Source organism: Nipponia nippon, unplaced genomic scaffold (assembly GCF_047370975.1).
Source record: "Nipponia nippon isolate SJK-2023a ecotype South Korea unplaced genomic scaffold, ASM4737097v1 scaffold_2, whole genome shotgun sequence".
In the NCBI taxonomy this organism is placed as follows: Eukaryota; Metazoa; Chordata; class Aves; order Pelecaniformes; family Threskiornithidae; genus Nipponia; species Nipponia nippon.
The window spans coordinates 12,813,540-12,834,491 of record NW_028262336.1 but is presented as its reverse complement, the minus strand read 5'-3'; the positions used below and the strand labels follow the sequence as shown (position 1 = coordinate 12,834,491).

Genomic DNA, 20,952 nt, shown 5'->3' with positions numbered 1-20,952 from the left:
GCAGAGCACCCGCTGCAGCAGCACAGTGGCCACCGGGCAGTCCTTGGGGGCGCTGCCCAACACACGTGCAGGTTTGCACCGGTGGCAGTCAGGACAAGAGGAAAGCACAGCTGAGCACGCAGAAGCAGCTACTTGACTTCAGGCACGTGATTCGGAGGCAGAGCAGGACACCCAAGCTCTCTCTCATCTCTCCCTGTGCAACCACTCTCATGCAGGTTCCTGCCGGGATGCTGAGGGCTGGCAGGGAAACAAGCCAGCTTTCTCTCACCCGGAGACTTCCCATCTCTCATTCCCATCACTGTGCCTTCCGTGCTGTCCAAAAAAATATTCTCCAGTGTTTCCATCAAAGCCTAGTGCGTTTTCCTAGTGCTGCTCTCATCACCACAGAGTGCTCGCTTCCAGGCTGGTTGGTTCAGCAAGAAAACGAGCCTTACCAAGTGAATTTCATAGTTACCTTCTGATTTCTTATCCCAGATTGTGCTGTGATAAAGGAGGCAGAACAATGCCAATATTTATCACCCCTACGTAAAGATTGGTTAGCTGAAATCCCCAGCTGCTTAATATAAATCAAACTTAACACTAGTGCAACAGTGGTGAGAGTATGCTTCCCTTTTTCTCCACAGTGAAACACCGATCACGTTACTCAGTTAGGCCCACAGTTGCACATTCTCTTTTTCCGTGCATCTTGATGGGACAATCATGCACCCCAGCAAGGGAGGAGGACACGTCAGTGGGCTCCAGACGAGCTCCAGGTGGTGTGCGCCCAGGGTCTGGGCTCTGTGGAGCTCCTGCAGACAGAGAGTCAGCTCCATTTTTCCCAGGTCTGTCTACTGGTGTCCAGGTTATTTGCCTTTCCTAGAAGGGCCACCTTCTGGTTTGGAAACAAGGATGAGCTTTCACCAGAGCTACTTCCACAGCGTGGTTGCTATAACCCAGGCAGATAACACCACCTTCACATGATGGAGTGACCACTGTGAACTTTTAGGTATCAGAGAGGGACAGGGTGCAGTCAGATTGAGAGTGTGTCCAGATAAGTAAGAAAACAGTACTCTTCAGGCAAAATCCTTTGTGAAGAACAAAAGAGTGACCAGGAGGAGACTTGTCCAGGACTGAGAAGAACAAGGGGTCAGGGAAGCCTGAACAGGACATAACCAAGAAGAAAGGAGCTGAAATCAGAAAGACTTTAAGAGTAGGTGAAATCAAATACAAATCAGTCACTCTCTCACAGTATGTTTCCTTACCGAAATACATTAACTAATAGTTTGTTACCTTCCGCTGCATGCTTCGTCTGCCAAGGAGCGACCTGCTTATACCCCGTTTCAAGTAAGCGGTGGGTAACACCCTGCTGCCTTTTGTCAGCCTGCTACACAAGATATTTTTTTCCAGAAGTGATTTACTAGGCTGTAACTAGTAAGGAAATCCATCTCCTCCGTTTCCTTAAGGAAACCCAGATTAGCAACGCCAGGGCTGCAATCCTATTCTTCAGTGCCCAGTTCTGTCTGCCCAGGCGGCCACACTTCCCTCTTGCAGGCAGAATGACTCAAATCTCTGAGCTCCTGGTGTTCCCATCTCCTTCGAGCCATCTCTATGTATCCTGTGGCAGAAGGACTCTCGGTCCCCGGGGGAGATACTGATCCTTTCAGCACATGGAAGCTGCAGATTGCCTCTCTTGCTTCAGCATGAGGGCTTCAGCAGTTGAGGGGCTGCCTAAAAAACTTGCTACCTACACGTTTCCCTACTAAGACAGGGCAGACAGCTTGCCTCAGACTCTGTCCAGGCAGGCTTTTTTTGAAGATAACACATGAAAGTTGCTGAATGTCAGAAGGCACACTTGCCACCCCAGCACCAGCTCTGGCGAGCTTTTGGACCTGTTGGAAACACCATGAAGTGAGTTTCTTCTGGCACACAAAACGATCAGCACACCATTAAGCGGCTGACTGTACAGAAACAGACCTGCAGAAGGCCGTGGAAGTTTCCAGCTGAATGTCATGAGATTAGGGCCATGGAAATAGAAATGCCCCATTCAGAAGGAAAAATGGCAGGAGGTCCCAGAGAGGAGGCAGCAGGTGATAACTATATACAGAAAGTGAATGTTGCTCACTGCACATGGTCTCACAAAAACATATTTAAGTGTTTTTCAGGCTATTTAAGCCTTTCCAGATTATAAATACTGGTCATCAACATGCAAATTCTTGTCCAGTGCCGATTCTGCCGCTAAATTCAGCCCATCTTAAGGAAAAAAAGAAATCCAGAAAAAAAACCCTCCTTACCTCCTCTTAGCTTCTAAAATTATCCTGCACTTCCTTCCTTGACATCTTGTTTTTCAGCAGACTTTGAGAACAGCCGCCACCACGCTTTCAAAGCAAACAGCATTTTAGTTAGCAGGGCAGTAGCTGGGCAACACAGGAGTGAAGCAGGCAGGCACATGGGATAACACGAGAGGGAAAAAGTCACCCAGAAGCATCCAGAAAGTCTACTTCTCAGACTTGGAAACTGGAAATATGTCGTGCGGAAGCAAAATTCGTGGATCGGTGAAGGATGAGGAAAGGATACAGGAAAAAAAAAAAAACAAGCATGCATTCACCATTTCTTCAGAGGCAACTGGAGCAGCTGCCCTGACCTCAGGCTGGGTGGTCAGTGTGGTGAGGCAATGAGAAAATACCCGAGGCAAAACCAGAAAGTCATCCTCATACTGCCATCACAAGTGATTTTTTTTTTTTTTTGCAAACTCCCTGTTTCCTAGAAACCCAGCCCTACCTGCTGGGGTTTTGAAGACCCTCTCTTTCCATCACTGCAGCCATACATGGAAGTTGTTACCTCCAGCAGACACTTCACCTTCCTGCCCCATATGTCAGCACAATTCAAGACTAAGAATAACGGCATCCTTGAACATGCCAGGGACAAAAGCACACAAAGAGAGGACACAGCTGTAGGAACCAAACAATTCAGTGTGACTTGAAAACAAAAGCAAACATCTTAACAGGTTCTGAAGAACAGGCTGTCAGCCAAAAAAGCTGTCTTTTACAGCAAACTTGATGTTTCCCTGAGGAAACTGGCTATTCTGCATTTGTTTAACTTTTGTGAAGCTAAGAAGGGTAGTCAATCTACTTTCTGTAGGGTCATTCAGCGCTGCTACTGAACCTCAGCCCCAGCCTGAACTGCCCCAGCCCTCACTGTTTGGTTCCTGCCCTGCTCTGCCAGCACAACTCACCTTGCAACTGGTGGGCCAAGCAACTCTTGACCCAGCTCTGCCAGGAGCTTCTGGACCACGGCAAGCAGCCGTTCTACTCTTCTGCATGGTAAAAATTGCTCTTCTGCCTGGGAAAACCACAGCTTGCCCTGCACTGTGCTCAGGGCAGCGATGCTGCTGGCTCACTACTTTCCCTTTGCGCATCGAGAGGTGACCTGGCTGATCTCAGAGTTCCAAATTTCCAGGAGAAGGAACTACTAACTCCCATCGCTCAGGGTGAGGTATGTCAGCAACGAGACTTGCACTTCTGGCGAGCATCTAGTAGGAAGTTCTTCAGAAACCATCAATAGCAACCATTTGTTTCCCTGAAAAAACAAGAGTGGGAGTTTATGTTGAAATCTCAAAGCCTCTGGAAATCACTGCCTATTCTATTCTACCAACTGGTAGAGCTCAGACAAGCACTAAACTGCTGCCTTTCGCTGGTATTGCAAGACCTAGGACATAACTCCATGACCCTCAGCTCCTTTAGGGAAATGGCAGCATTGCCATGTCCTTTTGACTAGATCCAAGTTTCTCACTATCATATCTTTTAAGAAGAAAAGTGCAAGCTGTGCCATGACAAACAAAAATTACTGTGGTTTCTCAATTTGCCTCAAAAGGTCATATGTCTTAAAGAATACACCAGGTCACTACTGCTTTTCCCAAAGGAATTATTCATGCACTTACAGCTCATGCGTGATGCTTCTCTCATAGTTTTATAAAAGCTCACAGGCAGTGTGCTACAAATGAAAGGAATCACGAGCCTTATGTTTAAAGTTGCTTTATTTGACTTCTTTTCAGAAAAGGCAAATACAGAAAACAGGACAGTCAATACATCAGTGGAGCATGTAATTTCAGATAAAGAATAACTAAGCAATGAACATGACACACACACAATACTTCTAAAAATACAAAACAATTTTTTGATTGACTGAAGTTATTTTCAAATCTGAAGTAAATCGCAGCTGCTGTGGTCAAAAATACTTCTGTAAATTTATCTCAAAAGTTGTTTTGCTCTTGCTCAAAATTTTTCTTGGGGGGGAAAAAAAAACAAACCAAAAAAAAAACCACCTCACCACCCCAAAACCAAAACAACTAAAAAACCCCCTGGAGTTCCACTTTCTGTACAGAAAGGAAGCAAAGTATAAATCAAAACCATAAAAAAGCCCAACTCATAATGAAGTGCTTCTGGTATCGCAAACAAGCAGAAAAAAAAAAAAGGACCACCTAGTGTTTTGGCTGGATTAGATTTTTTTTTTTTAATTAGAAAAAGTGAAATATATAAATAAATAATTCATCTTGCACCTACAACGGTAACAGCAAACATCTCCCCTCACATCCTCAGTAACACATGCAGAGATACACACACACACACAACTTCTTGCCAGACTCTAGAGAGGCTGCTGCTCCGGAACCAACAAAATATGGGTTCTGAACACTTAGTCATAAGTCTTGTGTCTGCTAAATCTTCTCTGTTGATTTTTTAGATTGACAGTTTGTACTCTTGGTAAACATATGACATAAAAAGCACAATCCAAAACTCTATGCACATAGGAAGATGGAATATTTCAGACACACAAACAAATGGTAATCAAACCCAAAAGACAAAAGGATGCTGGTAGTGATCCCAATACGATGACAAATAGTGAGACAGAAGGAAGACTGAGAAAAACCTTAAACATTAGCACTTGTCAACAGAACAAAAATCACTGGAGGACCCGCTGCAGTCCTCCCATCTGTCTATTCTGTCAGTAAAACGGGCCATGAAGTCGGTACGCCCAGAGGTAAGCTTGTTTTCAGCAACCTTCGCCCCGTGAAGCGGGCACGGAGCCCTGGCGAGGTACTGGGAGGCAGAGGGCGCGCCGAGCCTCTGACCCCTCACAAATACGATGAGCTGCAAGGCGATGCCTGGGAGCACTCTGCTCTCACAAGCCGCTGGCTGCCGCACAGCAAGCAGGGGGGACAGGCAACTGGAGCATTAAGCCTGGGAATGGCCAGATAAGCAGGCTTGGCCAGGCAGCGAGGAGCAACCAGGGGTGGGGGGGGGTGGAGAGGCACTCCAATCCTACCTGGGGCAGGAGCAGAGTTAGGTCCCAGCTCTTAAGAGTAGTGCAGTGTCTTTCTCTGCTACCAAAAAACATGGCAAAGCAGAAAATTCTGCCTTTGTAAAAGTCCCCACTGATACCATTACATTCACAGCAGTGACACACGATAGTTAGCTCAGGGTGTCAACATGCCACACAAGGTCCAAGCATGGAATAATGTCTTTTGGCCAGCAAAGGGATTTGTCTGTGTTTAAAAAGACACAATAAAAAAGGATGAAGACAGGGGAGACCATTCTGAACGGTGCAAAAGATGACCATGAGAACTATCAACAATCCTAGTCCGTGCATTTTGACAGCTAAGGACCAGGCTGGGGTATTAACAGAGTTGTTTCAGAAAAAACAGAGAGAATGACAGCAAAACAGAAAGGAAAGATGGGGATGCCAATACTTCCACTACTGGGCTTTGCTTCCATGTCTTCCTCACTTATATATTAAAAAAAAAAAAATCACCTCAGGATTAGAAAGAAAAGCCAAATGAAATAAATTACTTATAACTCTTCTTTCCCAACTGTAGCTGCTACTGCCTCTAATCTGTCACCTGCTTGGAGCCCTATTGCTCTTCCCCAATAATTCTGGCAGATTTGGTGTGGTTTGGGCCCTACGGTTTCGAGTCCAGCAGGTCTCTCCAGAGAGAGTTAAGCAATACTGTCATTGGCACATTCACATGTTCACTAAGGAAAAGGAGGCGGATCAGCTGGATAAGAGAAGGAAAACCAGATGCCAGGAAGAAGGCGATGAACAGAGCTGCTGCAAGTGAAATTGCAGATAGGTGTTGGTAAAAATGAAACCCCTTTTTACTGTGAGAGCAATTAGGCACTGGAAGAGGATCCCCAGAGAGCTTGCAGAGCATCCATGGACATTTTCAAAACTCAGCTGGAAGAAGGCGAATATATTTTGCACACTAGCAGTACCAAGAATGGCACGAGCAAAGTAGATTTTGCCTGGCAGCAAAGGAATGGACTAAGTGGTCCCTCTGGTCCTACTTTTTATGACTAAGCGTCTAGACCAGATAACAAACATTGCACTAGTCTTTTCAGTGATCAACTTAGTGTCTAGATATGCGATGTATTTCCCTTTTATTGCTGTTTCTTTCCAGCCAGTCAAGTCACTGCTTGTAATGTTGACTTCAGACTGCTGGGCTGTAACGATCTGATAGGTGGATGGAAGTCCTCTAGGATCCTAGAAAACAAAAAAAAAACAGGAAAAAGGATGAATCGTGGCCATTGTGTTGTTGCCTTAGGTTTGCTGAGCAGTGTGGTTGCTGTTGGGGTGGGGGGGGGGAGAAACACACAGTGGGAATAGTGGGGAGGAACAGTCACAAAACCGCCCTTTGGTGAACAACCGTAGGTCCTTCCCTGCTGTACGAGTGGCACATCTTCCTAAAACACAACAAGGCAGGCTTCAGCCTGCGTTCCCCTTTGCTTCCTTTGCACACTACAGATGATACCTTACCTTAAATTTAAGAAGCCACTTTATCTTTAACAGCACAGACGCACGCCTGCCCCATGAAGTGTCATTACATAGAAGGATCTGTGCCTAAACCCAGAATACCTGAGCCCAGCACCACTTGCCCCGAGCACCGCAGGAGATGGCTGCAGAGCCACAGGTGGCACCACTCCCAGCGGTCAGCGCTCACTCCGTCCAGCTTGCCCCACACTGACAACATCCCCCCCAGACTTCTCAAAAGGGATACTTTGAGGGATGTTCAGCCCCCTCTTTATTTTGTTTTGCTCCAAGAAGGAATAGCCTTAAAACTGGTGGGAAAAAAATAATTGTTTTTTCCTCCCCTTTTCTCCTTAAGCAACAGAAATTCCTTTGGGAGCATATTCATGAGAAAGCCTGAAAACAACAGTTATGAAAACATCATGCTACGCACTATGCAACAGTGTTTTCTCCTTGGGTAGGAATAAACGACCCAGCTCGCCAACACCCCGTTCAAAGCCGTTTACTACTAGCAGAAGGGCAGGCGCTGGCTTACAAGCCATTTCGCCTTAGGAGGAAGCCAAGTGATCCTGCTCAGCAGTAGATGCCAAAAGACGTTACCAGTGTAGAGGGAAGTACACTATTGAAAAAGGTGTTTTAAAACCCACGTAGTTTATCATTTTACACATGAATTTCAGTTTATGATCACTGAAGGAAAACCCGCAGTTATTCCAGTACAACCACAACAACAAACATCCACTTTTAAGTAAACTAATGAAAACATAATGAAATACAAGCACAGGGTAGAAATTGTGTTAATCACACATAGTAAAGGCCTCCCTGTTTGCAAAGAAAGGGCGTTGTTTTCAGTAGCCAATACTTTGACACCTCTCCTTCAGATAGGTAGGACAAGCTCTGAGACGTCACCTGCGCTGCTACCTTCATCCTGTCGGTGGCAAACAGGATTTCTTTCATCCTTCCAGACAAAAATCCCAGCCGTGCCCCAGGAGACCTGAACTCATCCACACACCTTGCCCTCCCTCCTCCTCCACCACTCCTTCTCCCAGCTCTTCTCCGAAACGGAAAGCAGGATAAGGAGCGTGCTTTCCCCAGCAAAACATGCTGGGGGAAAACACAATGGGAAAATGAACGAAGCACCAGCCGTCCCTGTCCTTCTCAATGAAAACAGGTAGCACTAAATCATGGAAAGCTTGGAAAGAGTGTCCATGCTCTATATATATATATGACACAGACTGGAGGGTACTGCCAGGCACATTTCTGTGAACAGAAAGTTAAGTGACTTATTAGGGAACAGGAGCTGTCTGGAAACAGTGTGTGATTAAACCCAGAAAACATCTTCGCTTGGGTTGCAAAATATTTATGTCTGTGGGAAACCTGATGGTGAGCCTGACAGCAGAATTAATTACCCCTCCACTGACATTTTTGTATGGGTTTGTTTGTTGTTGTTTTTTTTTTCTTCTTTCTCCCCTCATTAACTCTGTTTAGGTCTGTTTGCTACAGTGTTTTTTTATGCTGTGGTTTTTTTTGGTGTAGTGTAAATAAGGGTAAAGGAATGAGGCTGTCGTAAGCAAAACAACTTTCATTTATGCCACTGCATATTTTTGCTACTTTGAGGAATTCAAAAATAGGACAAATATAATCTCCTACTCACAATAAAGCCACATTTGAGAGGAAACCAAGGCGATTCTAAAATGAGTCTCCCCAGCTGGGACATGACGGCCAGAGACTCGATCCTCTGCAAGCGGGGTACGTTATATCCATCTGCCTCACGAAGAGGGAGTTATGTCCCGACTTTATCATCTGAAAGGCTGGTATTTAGCTGTCACTTCAGGAAAAATTATTCTGAAACGTCTCCTAAAACCAAGCTGCTATGTTGTTCTCAACTACCTAGTCTCTCACTATTAAGAGAAACAGCTGTATGTCAAAGCACATCCACTGAAGAAACGAGCCAAGCCATACAGATAAAATAAGAATTGCCATATTTTTTAAGGCAAAGGTTAGAAACACAGCCTTCCCCAAATTGAATAAACACTAGAAGATACTGCTATAACGGCTCTTCCAGAAATAATTCCTCTTTACTATAAACAAAGCAATGGAAGGTGTAAGTACATGTTCTTGTCATTTCCCAAATGACTGGAATCTCCTACACAAGACTTCTGTATTTCCCAACCTTTCAGGACATCTTTCGCCACCAAAATTTAGGTTTCTGATACCTACGTATTATAGCTGATCAGCCAAGCTGCTATTTGCAGTTTAACAGACCTGAATCTATATTATTTGAAGCAACTTCCAAACTCAAAAAATAATAATCAGGGCATCTTTAATTCCTATTCAAGGTATTAAGTGATCTCTAGCTGGTAACAAAGAGGTATTTTCAATCTGTTTTTTAGCACTTGTGTAACATTTGAGGTACAGTGAGGTTCAGCATCTCTTTGAAATACAGTTGGCTGTATTCAGACACAAAGACTTTAATGCTGCTTAATCTAAGTTCCGTAAAATTTCCACTTGAAGGAAAACCTGAATGTTTCAATTTCCAAACATGAAAAACCCATTGCTATGTTGGCGCTTTCTGCGGAATGGATTTTTTGATCTGACCTAATCTCCTCTTCTATGACTCTTGAAGTTTTCTTCTTCCAGGTTCACCTAATCTGCTCAGCTTTCTTAGGTCCCATCATATCTATTCAATAACAAGCTCCAAGAATTTTTTGTCCTGTTGTTATAGCTTTCTAAAGAGATATACTATTTGACCATTTCAAAGTTTTCCACATGGCAAAATATGCGTAAGCTACCCAAGAGAGATCAACATACCAATGCTTAAAAACAAAAACAAACAAACAAAAAAAGCCGACGTTTATATCCATTTGTGAAACAGCCGTTCCTTACAGACCACCGCAAGCCTCCAGAAAACTGTGTGGAATTTTATCCCCTTGCAGACAGCTAGGTCCTGAGAACTGACTATAAAGCTTTTTAACTGGCCACTGAATTTATTCAGACTAATAGCCTTTATTTTGCTCCAGTCCAGGCACTTGGCTTGGTAACTGGACTGCTTTACAAAGGTGTGGTCTACAGCTAAGCTCTATTAGTCGAGCCAGGTAGGAAACAACTTTTTACCAGAAGAGTAGCACTGAGAAACCTCCAACATGGGTGAAGTTACGGCTGGCGATTCATTGCAGCCTGCTCATCGCACTTAAATCGAGTGATAGGCATGGCTAGGTTTGCCTTTCTGCTTGGCAGAGGATGAAGATGGGAGTTTTCCAAAGCTTTTGCATCAGCTCTCGCCACAAAGGCTGCTCAGTTTGTTTCTGAACAAGTGACTTTTTGCCAAACATTGTGAAGACGCTTCACTTAGTATGTTTTCAGGGAGAACAAAAACGTACGTATGCTCTGTAATTAGCACAGAAGGCAAACGCCTGAGGGATGGGACATCGACTTTAAGCCCCAGCTCTCCATCTGATTCCCAAGCGTCTGCCACGGAGAGGAGGGAAACAACAAAAATAAAAGCAAAGCAAAAAACAACCAAACTCTCAACAGCAGAAGCAGAAGAGAAGAAACTTTGACGAAGAAAGGTCCCCATCCACGCAGATAAGAAGCTTTTTGTTTTAGCTTATCAAGGCATCTTGACAAGACTGGAAAGGCTTTGCTTGTTTTCTAGTGCAGAATGAAAAGAAACATTGAAGCCCCAGAAAACGGCCTCAGACAGACATTGGTATCCTCCAGCCAACACTATTAGCTCTCTATTGCGCTGTTACAAAAAGCATGCCCAGAAATAAGAACGTAGGCACTGCTCCTCGTTCCAACGCAATCTGAGGGTAACAGAGGATAAAACCAGAAAAGGGCTTTCTGCAAGATGTTATTCTCTTTTGGGTGAATAGACTGCAATCGATGCTTTAAAGAGCATAAACAGATTTCAGAGATGATCAGGGAAAACACAAGTCACTGCAATACCAGATTAGGGTCCAGTGTGCTGCTCAGAGGGGAGCTAAGGAGCTGTAGGGCATTTCCTCATTACAACGTAGTATTTGCGGAGCAGTAATGCACTCCAAACGGAGTGTTAAAAATTACTCTAGCTCCACACGTATTCTTGGCATTTAAGGATTTGGCTGGGAAAGCAACAGTGGAATCATATACAAGATAAATTGTAAGTAACTTTTAGCAACAGGCAGAAAAGAGCATCCAGGGGAAAAAAAAAAAAAAAAAAAAAAAAAAGATGGTCACAGAGTGATCAAACTGTACCAGTACTGGAATTTTACAATAAACAAATTAATGAGGCCTTCAGGGAAACAGATGTACGTTAAGAAGATGTACTACACATTTCCCTAAGCTGGTCACTGTATGAAGGAATAGGATCGGCTGGTCAAAACTACTCTGGATAAAGTAATGCTGCCTTTATGCAAAAAGGATCCTGGTCAGCACATTACATTCTCAAAACTGAAAAGAAACTGAAAAGATACAGACTGATAAACACTAGACTACATTAAAAGAAGAGAGACTGAACGACTTATAAGCCCACTGCAGAAGTCACATCCTGGAGTCACAGTTAATCAAAACACATGATAAATAGGAAGGAACACAAACAACTGAAGTCCCTGAAATCCCGCTTTTGTTGATAAACTCTAATACAACAAACTTACACCCACTGCTAAACACTGCTCGTCTAATTGACCCCTTCTGCCCCGGTGACCAGGTAGTTACATGAAGCCTTGTCCCTGTGACACACAGGCCCACGCATGGGGCCAGGAATCCAGACGTCCTCCCAGGCAGTGGGTCATGACACCGCACTTCTCTTGCTGACACAGGGGGGCTCCAAGCTCTGAGCCATTAGCTAAGGAAGAATGGGCACAGTGCTTTCAGTTTAAACATATTATGCTCTTCTGTGTCTTATGCTTTCCTTACAAGGCAGGAGGAGGGGAGTCTGTCCAAAGTTTCCAAGGTAATGTGTGGGCTCTGTTGTTGTGCATCACAGCGGTGTCTCCGCAGCAAGAAATCTTGCCTTACATGACACGGCACAAGGATGCGTGAAATGGCTTGAGGGTTGCAAGTCTGATACCTAGCGGGTGGTGCAGGGCATAGGAAACCTGCCATGAAGCTAACCGTACTGCCTGCTGGGGATGGTCCTGCTATAAGCTATCGCTGGAACCACATGTGGGCATTGCCTGGGGAAGCGCTAATATCCAAGGGCCAGAATCATGCCAGGAGGTATGTTAACACCCTCAGCCTAGTCTAAACATGAACAACCTAGTCTTGCCAAGCAATGTTTCACTGACTGACCCTGCTCCTGCTTCAGGCACCAGCACAGTCACAGCATCCCAGTGTGGTTCTCCTCAGCTGGCATGCAACGAAGGGGCTTTGAAACTCTGCAAGGCAGCACCTGCACTTTTTAGTGCTCTCTTTGCCTGGTCACTCTCTAACCCACTCTAGAAGGTGATCCCAGACCTCTGCCAGGTTACCTCTACCTCAAGGACTCTCCTTCAAGGTCTGCTTAGCACAAGCTCATTTGTGTTTGGAATGGTTGTTCTAGAATAAAAATACATCTTTCTTTTAAGCATTTCAACTTTTTCTTCTGATCCTTTAAAAAAAAAATAATAGTTAAGAACCAACTCCTTGCCCTTCAACTTCCAGGTTGGTCTGAAAATTCAATAGAAATTTTCTCTTCTGAATTGTTTATAGGACCAATAGAAAGCTCACATACATTTTTATAATGCAGAAGTTATACTTGGGGTGTAAGAAGTGTTCATTTCTCTTTTTTCTCAGTGAAGACTTTTGTGTCTCTGGCAGTAGCAGATTCACTGGATCAACCCCTCTTAACAGTAGATGCTGTAGGTCTAACTTCACAACAGACAGGTCTGATACTCCTGGAACACTTCTTTACCTTATATCACATTATCACCATGAAGCAAGTATCTAAATATTCAGCAACTGAGTTAGTGTGTTCTGGTGTTTCTAAACATATTAGTAGAATTTAAAGCCAGACACAGCATTTTGATCCAGTTAAGGAAGAGTGAAACTACCAATGACCATCAAATTTCTGTGATTTCTGAAGCCTAGGGCCTCCCCCCTCCTCTAATTTTTTCCTTTCATTCTGTTATTAGTAATTAAGACTAGAAAGTCAAGCTGATCCGTGATCAGGTCATCACACATACAAGGACATTACACTGACTGCAATTTCTCCTTAATTCATCCTTAGGAAGCAGACTCGTATGCCAAGCTTGAGTGCAATTCTCCATCATATTACACTGTTTGTCTTAAAAATACAAAGACGGTGCTGTGACCCGAAGAAAGCCCTTCCCCTGAGGGCACATCAATCTGCATGAATGGGTTTCTCTCCAACACACCTCCGCTGCCAAAAATTCTCTGAGCGTACTTACACTCGACACTTTTGCGGCCCTCCATGAAAATGCAAAAGACCAGTGAATTACTTCTGCTGAGACTTCTGCCTGAAAGCAAACGATGAGCAGCATGTCCTGCTCTGCTTGGATCTTCCCCTCACAATCTGTAGTCTTGTACTGTCCCTCAGCACTAGCAATGGGAAAACAGCTCCTAAAATTACATGGAACGGAGGCAACCTCTAACAACTGTAAACACATTATTACAAAGTTTTGTTGTCCAATATGACAGTCTTATACCCTCTTATGGTATCTCAGCAAAGTCTCATTCTTCTCTACAGATGACCAGACCTTATTATGGGTCCTACAAAAACCGTTGGTTTCCATGCATCAGTGACTCACCACTTCAACCCCTCCTGCATATCCTCTTCCTTCTGCACAGCGCGATCAGAATCAGAACTATGACAGTCAAAATCCCCACAGCAATTATCAGCCAAAGCAATGACGATCCCCCTTCTGTGAAAACAAAACAACAAAAAATACACCAAACTAAGCTAGTTTATATAGGAAAAAGAGCAAAAAGAGCCAAGAGGATGTCTGATTAACGACAATGGTTCCTCACTGAGATTGTGAAAGTTATTGCTAAGCTACATGAAAGCAGCAATTGCTCAAAAGAGAGAGTAAATGTGTGTATCTTCAAAGGCAAACCTACTTGCCCACAGAAAATACTTTGTGAAGAAAAGGTGCTCATGTTCATCCCTAGCAAAGAAAACTGTCATTGCCATACCTGATACGGTAATTGGCATACGTACATAAGCAGAACTTTATACAAGTCTTGATGCTTTCTGAAGAGTTTTTTGTTCATTCAGAACTTGAGTTTTTTGTTTGCAAAATAAAAGTTATTCCTTTTACTGTTAAGCACTTATCACTGTCACAAAGGCTAAGTTAACTTTCAGAAAAGAAGACAGGCTATGTTTTGATGCCTGCAAGTAGCTCTACCCAACATCTGAGCATAAATGTCCCTCCCTGATTAGACATTAGCCACTTCATTTGACTGCCATTAATCAAAATGATAATACAAAGGCTCATCGCAATACTCACTGACGTTAGCTGGAAAACTTTCTGAATTAAAATTTATTTGAATCAAGCAAAAACTGTCATGTCTTTTAACAAAGCTAGGTTGAACTATTAATTTGAATTTCTCTTTCCCTAAAATATAAGATTGTTAAAACAACAAGCTGTTAGCTGGTTTTTCATGCTCCTAGCAAGAAATAACAACAGTCTTAGTTTCCTGCTTTCTGAGATACACGTTTCCTTTTAAAAAAAGGCAAAAAAAAAAGAATATTGCATTTGAGACAGGACAAAAAGATTTACTAAGCTTTTCAATTAGTTTCACTCAGAATTAAGAACAAATTTGCTTTTGAACTTTTAGAGAGAAGATATTAAAAGTCAGATCTTACTCTTTACTACTATTCCTATAACCATCACTTCTTGAGCACATAATTTGGGAATTAATCCACAATCCCAAGATGCTTTTCCTGTCTTCCTAATTTCCAAGTGGTCTTCCTTTTAAGGCTCTGGATTTGGAAACACATGAATTTTAAGTCACCTAAGTCAATGTACCTATGTGAACAGAGAATGGTACTTCAGCTTTTAATGTTTCTATTTCTCATCTATAGAAGTGGGGTGAAAGCCTTTCCAGCAGAACAGAATGTTGGAAGAAGAAATAAATTAGCACTACAAGGTATTCAGATATTACATTCCCGTATTTAAGATTTCCCCATAAACCCAATGTAAGTATCTTCCACTGATCACCTTCCTGTCTGCCTGAAAATACTATTCCTCCCTGACCATTACTGCAATGCACGTGTGTCTTAGCAAAAATGTCAGAGAAACTGAAACATAATACACAGGTTAACTGTACCAAAACAGGTAGTAAGTTTAACTGAAATGTTTGGCTAATTGTTGTTCGGAGATAGTTCGTTATTAATTCAAAACTTCCACTTCAGTGTTCATTAAGCGAACCATGGAGTTTTTACTTCATCTAGATAGATATCACGTGACAAATATTTATATCTATCTTTGGACCGTCAAAGAAACTATGAAGGCCTGTGTGAAAACTGAAGTTTGACTTGCTGCAAAACGCATGGTATCTCTAAAACCCGTAGCTCCCTAGCTTACTACTTTGGCTTTTTTTCCCCTCTTGGAGAGGACTCCAATATATTATTCTCTCAAAGACGGCAATGAACACAAAGCAAGATTTCCTGTCTTCTTACTTGGCACATACATATTTCACTCCCTCCTCTTCCCAGCAGATTGCTATCCAAACATGCTATTGCAAAACACAGAGGCCAAGAGAACGCTACCAAGTAGCTTGTATCATTCACCTACCTCCTTTCATTTTCACAGGCAATTCCATTTTTTCATTCATGTTGCTTACTCTGCAGGTCAAGTCCTGTGCACCGATGCTCTGAGTGCTGTTGATCTCCAGTTTACTGGTGATGGACACCATCCCATTGGTGTGCCTGACCATCTCCTGTGTAGGAGTAGAATTGAACAAGTTGTTCCAGGTGATGGTGGGCTCTGGGAGGCCAACAGCATTACAGATGGCTATCAAATGACCTTCGGAAATGTTGTAATGGACAGATGCATTGAGACCTTCCAACACACAAAGGAGACAATCCGTCACCACAATGAGCACCTGGTCATAAGCAGTAATAGCAGTTTAACCATTATCAATCAGAGCAAAGCTTACTGGATTCACACTGAGCCCCACGGCACAGGAATGCAGGAAGAGTTCATTGGGTAAGGTCCCCCCCATGATTCAATACTCCTTCCCTTATACTGAAGTTAGGTCCCCCAAAGGTTTCACTCAATCTGAAATGCCAGGGTTTAAAATAATCCATCAAAGTAAAACCATTTCTTGGTCCGTGCTGTTCTCCTATCTGTTAATTCCCTATCAATGGTAGGGTTCGGCACAGCAGCTCACAGCACTGGGGTTGTACCTGGCACCAAGAGAAAACTGCAACAGACAATGCTGGTTTGCCCAAGCTCCAGCTGGGACTCCTTGGGGGCTTACAAATGAAGATGCCACTCCTTGCTTTTTAGCTGCTACTTACAGAATAACAAACAAGGACAGCCCAGAGCCAAAACCACCACAACAGGCTTGAACATGACCCTAGGGAGTCTTGCTCACAGCAGTAATGCTCTGTTTCTACACCATGTTCCACCAAGGGATGCTCCTACCACTGCAGTTCCTGAGTCCACTCAAGGAAATGCTGTGGGTGAGAAAACACCTCTTTTTCCACTAGAGACATATCCCTGCAGAGAACCTCACCAAAGACACTCAGGCAGGTACGTCCTGAGAAGGAGCCAAAAGGGAAAACATTGAAGAGACACGTGTAACAGCCTGAATCATCCATTCTAGTGTCCCAAAAAGTGATGCTTGTCTCATTGAGTACCAGACTCGTGAAATTCATTCGGTCTTGATAGGGCTCATGAATCTTTAATCCTTTTATGGTACTGTACGTAGCTATATTATTGCGTGATTTTTCAGAGTCCTTTTGCCATGTCACTTGCAGAACATCCTGGGGTTCTGTCAGGGCACAGACGAGAGTCACGCTGTCGCCCACCTTCACGTTTCTGTGTTCAGCCTGTGGAACCACTGCAATGACATGAAATAGTTAGTGAAACGGGCAGATATCACACATATTCAGAAGCCTAATGCTGATTCTAAGGCCTGGATTACCCACAGACACAACAATTCCATCAATTACATATTGTTTCTATGGTTTTCCCCGACCCAAAAAGTCTTTCTTCTGCATCCTCCTAGAAATCAATGAAGTTATATTGATTTACATTGGCTGAGGTTCTGCCTTTCTTCTAAACTGTTTAAAGGAAAAAGACATAACCTATTTCTGTACCCACCCCTGCGGACTTCCCCCTTCTGTTTTATTAAATCAGCTCACGGCTTCCTATTCTCAGCAAAAACTCAGATTTTGTTTCCTAAAAGCTAGAGGAAGATTGAATGCGCAAGGGAAGTGCACACCAAGCCATTCTCAGAGAACTGAGCAACAAAATGGGCTAAAGAGAACTTCTGAACTATGTAGCTTCAGAGTTTGCAGTGCACTTGAAAGGGAGGGAAAGAAAAAAGAAAGGTTTGTTCCTGGAGCGGGGGATCCGCTATGGGAAGTTGTGAACTCAGGCGAGCAATGGTGTCCAGTGTCATCGTAGATATGGGATGCTGCACGTCCCTCCCATTTCCAAGTGCTGCTCCAGGAGGTCGTGTCTCACATCTGCCAGCTCAATGTCTCTGCCTCAGCTATCTAACGTATGTCAAATGGTACCAGCAATCTGTATTTCACCTGTTTTTGCCTCTTACTCTGGCTGTTGAAGTCTCAGGAATGAGAAACCTGTTCCCCAACCATTTTCAGGCAGATTTCAGGAAATTCAACTTACCATTTGCCTTCCCAAGCCCAGCACAAGCCAGACACAAAACCAGAGCTCGGAAAGTCATTTTGGAAGGGAAAATCTGATCACCTGAAGAAAGAGGAGATGCATGAGTCAATAACAGATCAACTTCGGTGCTGTCACGCCTCTGGGGTGCAAACATTAACGGTAGCTTTGTCATGTGAGAAACAACATAGTTCTGGGGGCAGACAGCGACTTTTGACAGGTCTCATTACAGAAAGTGCTCTGCTCAAGTGGGAAAAAAATTGCATAATGGAAGTTAGAAAAGCATTAGTCCACCAGAAGTGTGACGTATGGGTTGTCCAGGACTAGCTGGGGCACTGGGAGAGCGGTAGGGTCAGCCTGTGAGATCAAAAGATAAATTGAAAGCAACTTCTCTGAGGACTTCATGACTCCCCATCTGTCCAAAATTGCATGAAATGGGGAACTTTTGGGGCACGCTGCACCTGCTACATACAAATATATTTCCAAGGCGGGAAAGCAAAAATAAGGTTGTGTTGCCGCTTTCCCTAGTGAACAGCTTTTGACCCGCTTCCTGCTCCCTCCGTCGGTTAATACTCCCACAGCACAACTGAACTGTAGACGTGCCTGGAACAGAAGCTGGTGTCATATTCAAATGGAAACATTTTTTTGCATAAAATACCCCTGTAACACCACCTACACCTGAGGGGTTTTTTTTGCCAATGCCTGCAAAACTAGCTGATGCTTCTTGAGAGTGTCCTCTGTCAAGAACACAAGCAAAGCCCAACTTTTAAAGATTTTCACAACATGCAAAAAACCAGAAGAGAGAATCAACGGTAAAGCATTTTCTATGTTATTGCATGGCTTAAGAAAGAAGGACTGATAAACTAACAAATGAATTAGAGGGAGGAAAAAAAAAAAAATCCGTTTAAGAAACAAATTCCCAGCAAACTTGCACACAGAATACACACGCACACAACCAGTAGCCTGCCTTTAAATTTTAAACACACTGTGCTAAAACAACTCCTGATACAGCTCTGCAGTTACCAAGCGTGAATACAGACCAAGTTCCTATGCGTAAAACAAAGAAACAAGAAACCACCAGCAGCAAGCCCAACGAATAATGCACTTGCCAGATAATACAGCGTAGTCAGATACTCGAGGATGGCGCTAAGAAGCTCAAATAGATACTCCTAAAAACACGCAACAATTAAGGGCCAGCATAGCAAGCCAGAGAGAAATTTCGAGTTATAAAAGCATTTATAAACCAGTGAAAGATGTTCCACACCTGCAGGAAAGCGCAGTTTTCAATAACCACCTTCTATCTCGCTGGTTTAATACCCATTTAACACGCGTTAAACTCGTTTAATAGCCGTTAGAGTCCTTAACACACCATTACTCACACCCGGTGTAGCTACAAGATTGCATCCAGTGAGGAACCAGGCTACTGTGTAGCTATACTGGTCTCAAAAAAAGTCCCTTTAGGTCAGAAGCCCAATCTAGCGTATTACAGGGGAAAATAAAGAAAAAAAACAAAAAACACAACTTCTAAGACTAGGGCAACTAAAGAGCAAATCCTTCACTGCGCCGTACCTTCCCAAACCACACCTCGGAGGCCTCCTGAGCCACCGGCTGTCTCCGTGGGCTGGATTCACCCGTCCTCCACGACCTTCTGTAAAACTTTTCCAACTTTTAAAGACCTTTTCTACTTCTGGCGACCAGCTCCAATAAACTGCTCGCCGCTGCTTGTCCCTGCTGCCTTCTGGCGTCACGCGGGCTCCACGAAGCAAGTGCTGGCGTGAAGCCGGCACGGCGGGGATCCCCGGTGGGCACAGCCGGGGAAGGCTGGGCCCCCGCGCCCACACCGGGAACGGCGGGGAGCCGCCGTTGCCCCCGAGGCCGCGCCGCTGCCCGCCCTCCCGGGCGGCGGCCAACCCCCCCGGGGCTGAGCCTGCGGGCAGGGCTCGGCGGCGGGGGGCACCGGCCTCTCCCCCCCAGCCCCGCTCCGGGCCGTTACTGCAGCTTGGCGGGGTCCCGCCGCCCCGCCCGGACACCCGCCCCTTGCCTCCCCCCCAGACCCACCTGAAACCTGTCAACGCGCCCAGGAGGAGCGGGGAAGGCGGCGGGAGGGACGGCCGAGCACCTGGCAGCCGGGAGGGAAGGGACAACCGCGCGGGAGGGCCTCGGACAGGCGGGAGCGCCGCCGCCCCGCCCCGGAGCCCCGCCCCGCCGCGGGAGCGGCCCGCGGCCGCGGAGCTCGGCCCTGGTGAAGCAGCGGCGCCCTTGGCGCCTGTTGCTCACCCAGCCGTAGCACCGCGTTTTGTCATCGCCCGGGCCCCCTTGCCCTGGAACTGGCTGCTCCTCAACACCCCCCGGTTTTCTCTTTCCCTCAAGGGTTATTAATATCAAACAAATTCATCTTGGAAGAACAAATAAAAAAAAAAAAAAAACCGCCACTTGCTTACAGCAAGAACACGGTAAACCCTGAAACGCGGCGAGGTTTCAGGAGCACCAAGCTGCCAGCAGAAAGCTGTCAGCGCGGACGGTCAGGCTCCTCGTCAACGCCGGCAGCACAAACCCGAACCTCCTTCTCAGCAATTTTGTGTGGCACTGCAGCGTGCAACAGAGCAAATTGCTTTTATGTTCAAAGCGCGTTCTTCCCTGGTTTCAGGTTCCAGGGTAGCGATAGTCACCCCATCAATGAATTTTTATTAAAGACTTCTGCACTATCATAAAACACTAAAACTAGAATCCAACAGCAGGAACATAATGGAATAATAATAATAAAATTTATAATAATAATAATAAAAATGGCCAAGAGCTGTGACATTCACCATCCAGATACTGGTCTGTGAATACTTCCAGAAAGTCTTTGGTTTTTTTTCAGACCAGATCAATTTCTTGAACTTGCTTTTTGTAAGGCTTCACTGGAAGTTGTACAACAAATGTACCAAGGTTTTCCTCAAGCTGGTAATTGTTTTCTTCTTAATTACCACAAACTGTAATAATCAACTGCCAGTAGCAGATCAACAGCCTGGCACAATAGTCAGCAATAAAATTTTGAGTCCTAGGCCAAGGCTCTGCCTCTTTTCTGGATCCTCAGCCCAGATAAACAAAACCCACCTGTTTTTCTGATGTTACGCTGTAGGAAATTAGCATAAAAAAAAGCAATGGAAGATCTTGTGGAAATGGAAGGTCATTTTATTGTACAAAAGCTCTAGGCAAGTTGATTTTATGCCCAGTTTCATACTCACAAGCTGTAGGCATTCCAACGGTCTGGCCAGGATCTTCTGGGTTCCTCTTTGCTGGTGATGAGAAATTGCTCTTGAGATATGTCTTTTGTATCATTTGGAGTGGTCTTTTGTTTCGCTGCTACCTTCCTGTTGGGCTGAGAAGAAAAAGGGCAGCACGGGTGATACGG

The 20,952-nt window shown here is 44.5% G+C and overlaps 1 protein-coding gene across 2 annotated transcripts; it reads right to left on the bottom strand.

Moving 5' to 3' along the window:
* Positions 1–3,994: 3,994 nt before the first annotated feature.
* On the bottom strand, positions 3,995–19,757 carry LOC104014178 (OX-2 membrane glycoprotein). Of its 2 annotated transcripts, none has more exons than XM_087758667.1 (6): positions 19,614–19,757; positions 17,559–17,639; positions 16,438–16,764; positions 15,492–15,758; positions 13,503–13,616; positions 3,995–6,513 (listed from the first exon to the last, which is right to left on the bottom strand). In XM_087758667.1, the coding sequence occupies exons 2-5, from the start codon at positions 17,614–17,616 to the stop codon at positions 13,507–13,509; spliced, it is 762 nt and encodes a 253-aa protein (XP_087614793.1). In that variant the 5' UTR covers positions 17,617–17,639; positions 19,614–19,757; the 3' UTR covers positions 3,995–6,513; positions 13,503–13,506. The 2 variants fall into 2 exon arrangements, with proteins under 2 accessions (XP_087614793.1, XP_087614794.1); XM_087758668.1 differs by lacking the exon at positions 19,614–19,757 and adding an exon at positions 19,125–19,550.
* Between the last annotated feature and the right edge of the window lie 1,195 nt (positions 19,758–20,952).